The sequence below is a fragment of the Galendromus occidentalis genome, unplaced genomic scaffold (genome assembly GCF_000255335.2).
Source record: "Galendromus occidentalis unplaced genomic scaffold, Mocc_1.1 scf7180000077533, whole genome shotgun sequence".
Lineage (NCBI taxonomy): Eukaryota > Metazoa > Arthropoda > Arachnida > Mesostigmata > Phytoseiidae > Galendromus > Galendromus occidentalis.
This window is the reverse complement of record NW_003805521.1, coordinates 842,435-846,744: the sequence shown is the minus strand read 5'-3', so window position 1 is coordinate 846,744 and position 4,310 is coordinate 842,435. Positions and strand designations below refer to the sequence as shown.

General features: G+C 51.0%; 1 protein-coding gene across 1 annotated transcript; it reads left to right on the top strand.

The window, feature by feature from the left end:
• Positions 1–929: 929 nt before the first annotated feature.
• On the top strand, positions 930–4,310 carry LOC100899013 (cytochrome b561). The gene is made up of 6 exons (XM_003748502.1): positions 930–1,039; positions 3,135–3,292; positions 3,391–3,534; positions 3,626–3,733; positions 3,824–3,966; positions 4,081–4,310. Exons 1-6 carry the CDS (start codon positions 989–991, stop codon positions 4,164–4,166), a joined length of 690 nt encoding a protein of 229 aa, XP_003748550.1. The 5' UTR covers positions 930–988; the 3' UTR covers positions 4,167–4,310.

Here is a 4,310-nt window from a genome sequence, read left to right as displayed (position 1 = left end):
TTTCAGAGGGGAACTCCCAGATTTCAGGGAGATGGAGATCAGGCGCTCGCCCGGTGTTCACAAAAGTGTTTACGATCGACAGCTGGCGAGGAACTGTGAACGTGAAGCAATATCTCCTCAACGTGTGCTTATCATGTGCTTCTCAGTGTCCGCGATCTCTCATAGGAGTCATAGAAGGGATCAAGCGAAGGGACAATGGTCGGTCGACCGATGAATTCACTCCTTGCACCGCGACATATACTTCATTCGCGGTGTTGGAGTTTGTATTATTCTCTCATTAACGTCGTGGATAGAGTATGGTCCATTTCATCCCTCACAGCGATTCCCGAGTGTGCCGCAGGAATGCAGGACGTTCGGTAATCCACTTCCTGTGAAAATCGTGACTTCATGGCGACCGACAGCTCGCCGTCACAATCATGAGGGGGAAGTCCCAGGCCCGATTGAGCAGAGAGCGGTATTCAGACACCCATCCCGGACATATACGTATGCCGAGCCCTGAGCTGCCGGGTTCGTCATCATTCGCTGATGAACTCTTGAATCTATTCGCCTTGCACTCAACATACCACATGCTCCGGAAAAACAAGTTCTAGGACAAGGGATTAGCCATTATGGTGTTTCCAAAAGTGATTCTACCCGCGTTTGCTATCGCAAGGCGGATGCGCAGTGTCGCGAGGAAGATGCGATGTCATCTATTCTGACGCCGAAAGCTTCATGAAAGATACGGAGCGGAGCCTTCGCGGCTTACCATCAGAACGATAGGCTGCCGAAGTGAGCTGTCTCCGATTAATAGGCCACAGAGACGCGCGAGCGCCTCTCGAAACACATGGAGTCTTGGTAAGCTGCCTCTCGACGTGGTTCCCCTCTCTCATAGTTCGTCAGCGTAAAGCGGTGGATCGAGAGAAGCTCCGAAGGGAATTTATTCTAAGTATTTGTGTGTTTCATTCGGAGTGGCTTGGAGTGCGTGAGCGCCTGACAGCTAACATAAGACATGGCCGCGAATGACACTCGCTTTTTCACGCCGCTTTTCGTAGTATCGCAGGTGAGTTCGAATCGACTTGAAGGATACTGCCGATTCTGGATCCTAGCTCTGTTGCTCTATCCACCGACATCCGACGAGTAGGTAGCTGGATCGGTCGACATCGTCTTGAACATCATTCGAAGTGTCCCTCTCATTCAATATCCTCGACGCCGAATATTCAAAACGAGTCGGAGCTCGTGGACGTCTGATGGGATTCACCCTCCAAATGCGACTCCATGCGAGCAGCGCGCGGCGTAGTCGGTGAGGGGGGAAAGATATTTGACGTCTGTCGGTCGCTAGAGCACGTATTTCACTAGATCTTGACATTCATGTTTCATCGGATAAGTATGTAGAAACCGACAGGGGATTGTATTTATCAGCTGAGCCTGCGCTCGTTTTCGTCCTTGCTCCGGATAGATTGGGTCGAGTGGCGGGATTACCAGGTGTATGCATATGAAACCGCAAAATTTTTTCGAGGGGCGCTGCCGTCGCTGTGGTTTGAATTTTCTCGCGCGCTTGGTGGCGTTGTTTACTTCAAAGAGTCAGCTGCTGAAGCCCGGTGTTACATTCAGAACCTCGTCGTCGAAAAATTTTCTGTGATTTTCCGAAAATGACCGATTACGTGCCAGAAAAGACCGTCCAGCGGGGATCGCTACTCACGTACTTCCATTTGAAGAAATCGGCTACGGAAGCGCACCAGCTCCTCGTGGAGGCCTACGGCAACCACGCTCTAGGTCAGCGCACCTGTTACGAGTGGTATGAAAAGTTCAAAGCCGGAAATTTCGACCTCCACAACGAGCCACGCGGGAGACCCCCGAGAAATTTCGAGAACGACGAGTTGGAAAAACTCTTGGACGATGACAACACTCTGTCCCAAGTGGAGCTTGCCCGGCGACTCGGCGTGGCTCAGACTACCGTTTCAAGACGCTTGCGCGCGCTTGGAAAGATTCGGAAGCTCGGGCGTTGGGTTCCACATGAGCTGAACGAAACACAGAAAAACAAGCGATTGACCGTGTGCCGGAAACTGCTCCAAAGGTTCGAAAAAAAAGTTTTACTTCACCGGATTGTCAAGAGTGATTAAAAGTGGCTCCTTTACGACAATTCTAAGCGGAACGCGTCCTGGGTTAACCCCGGGGAGCCAGCGGGTGTGACAACAAGACCGAACCGGTTCGGGAAAAAAGTTCTTCTGTGTGTTTGGTGGGATCAGCTAGGAGTGATCTACCATGAGCTGCTCAAACCGGGTGAAACGGTTACTGCGGATCGTTACAAAGGGCAACTCACCAATTTGGCGCGAGCTCTGAGCCTCAAGCGGCCAGAAACGGAGTCGCGGCATGAAAAGGTCATTCTGCTCCACGACAACGCGCCGGCACACACCGCAAGTGGCACTCGGGACATGCTCGCAACGTTCAAATGGGAAATTTTACCCCACCCGCCATATTCCCCGGATCTCGCACCCTCCGACTATCATTTGTTCGCGTCGCTCGGACACGCAGTTTCCAACCAGAATTTCAAGACATTCGCAGAGGCCGAAAAATGGGTGGTAGACTGGTTTAACTCCAAAGACGAAGCCTTCTACCGAAAAGGGATCCGCAAGCTGCCCGAAAGATGGGCCGAGTGTAAAGCTCACAACGGGTCATACTTCGAATAATATCCGACTCGAAGCGTTTTGAAAAAGATAAAAATTATTTTCGAAAAAATTTTGCGGTTTCATATGCATACACCTGGTAAGGTCCTACACAGAGCGGGTTTCCCACTTTAAAATATATTTTGGCAGAAAGAAATTTCTATCGTGACCGCCAGTAAAGAAGTCGGGGACAAACACGCGAGAACCTCCGAGCGCGGGTCCAATATCAGGAATCCGTCTCGGGATCCAACGAGAGCATGGCAGCTTCATGAGAAACGCTGACTAGCGATTCCGCGAGGATTCCTGAGTAATCATCGGTCGCTCAAAACGGCGATCCTGTTGCGATCTGCGACGGAATCGATGAGGACTTTCGATTCATCTCCAATATCCGCTCTCGGCCTCATTATTTTTGCGACGGATCTAGCGAAGATTTCGTATCGAGGCAACAATCATACATCCCGCGGGGACGAAAGGAAATGTATTCGATTTCAGCTCTTCGGGGTGGCAGTCATCGTCCTGGTGAGGGTATGGGGCGAAACCCTGGGCGGATTCCCGAAGCATTGGGATGCTTCGCGTGTTTTCAATTGGCATCCTCTACTGATGATCTTGAGTCTGATCATCATTCAAGGAGATTCAATCCTGATATATAGGTGAGCGATTCACGAGGTCCTTCGTGGTTCTGATCGTCCGCCCGAAAAACTCGAAACGCGCTTCGTCTGAATGAGCGGAAAATCTTCCATGTCCTCAGGGCTTTGCGCTTCGACATGAAACCTCGATTGAAAATCATCCACGCGGTTCTACATTGCATAGCTCTCGTTGTCGCTATAATCGGATTGAAAGCAGCATTCGACTCACACAACTACAAGGAGCCGCCGATCCCGAACATGTACAGGTGAGTGTCGATCCGGACTCGGCATTCGGCACACCGAGCGTATCTTCTCCAGGCGAGGCTTGGCCACTGTGAAACTTTGGCTTTCTTGCAGCCTACATTCTTGGATCGGTCTGACCGCCGCGGTTCTCTTCGGCATCCAGTTCCTCGTCGGCTTCGCCAGCTTCTCTTTGCCGTACGCCAAACCTTCTCTTCGGAAAATGTGAGGATTCCGCCCGACACTGGGTTATCTCGAAAAGAACCATCCTGACAGCTGAGGGCTCCTATTAAATACTTTATTCATCTAACGCAGGCTCATGCCGCTACATGTTTTCGGGGGGACCGCGATATTCATCCTGTCTATCCTTGCGGTTCTGACGGGAATCGTCGAAAAGAACGTATTCATGGGAAAATACAGTGAGCTTCCCAAGCCCGCAGTCATAGGGAACGTTCTCGGTAAGAAAATCCAAGGCGAGAGTAAACCGGGAAAGCAGCAGATCATCCTGGACGATCATGCCTAGTCATCGAATGCTAGAGATTTCATTGCATCATTCGTGTTCACCGTTGCAGGCTTATTCGTCACTCTCTTCGGTGTTTCGGTGTTCTATTTACTGTCGAACCCAAGCTATAAGCGAGTGGCGCTGCAAGGAGACTGATGATGTCACTCTCCTGGATGATGTCCAAGGAACTCAACAGCCCTCGAGCCGAGCTGCCGCACGCCGGAACCGAGTGGATCACGAGCTTCACTCTCAAAGATCGATTGGAGGCAATAAAGTTCGTCGGAAGGTTCCCATGAAGGG

Bases quoted from the DNA above. Each gene is read 5' to 3' on its own strand.
- LOC100899013 (XM_003748502.1), top strand. From the start codon at position 989: ATGGCCGCGAATGACACTCGCTTTTTCACGCCGCTTTTCGTAGTATCG. The intron at 3,293-3,390 runs GTGAGCGATTCA...CCATGTCCTCAG, and splicing joins GATTCAATCCTGATATATAG to GGCTTTGCGCTTCGACATGA. The intron at 3,734-3,823 runs GTGAGGATTCCG...CATCTAACGCAG, and splicing joins AAACCTTCTCTTCGGAAAAT to GCTCATGCCGCTACATGTTT.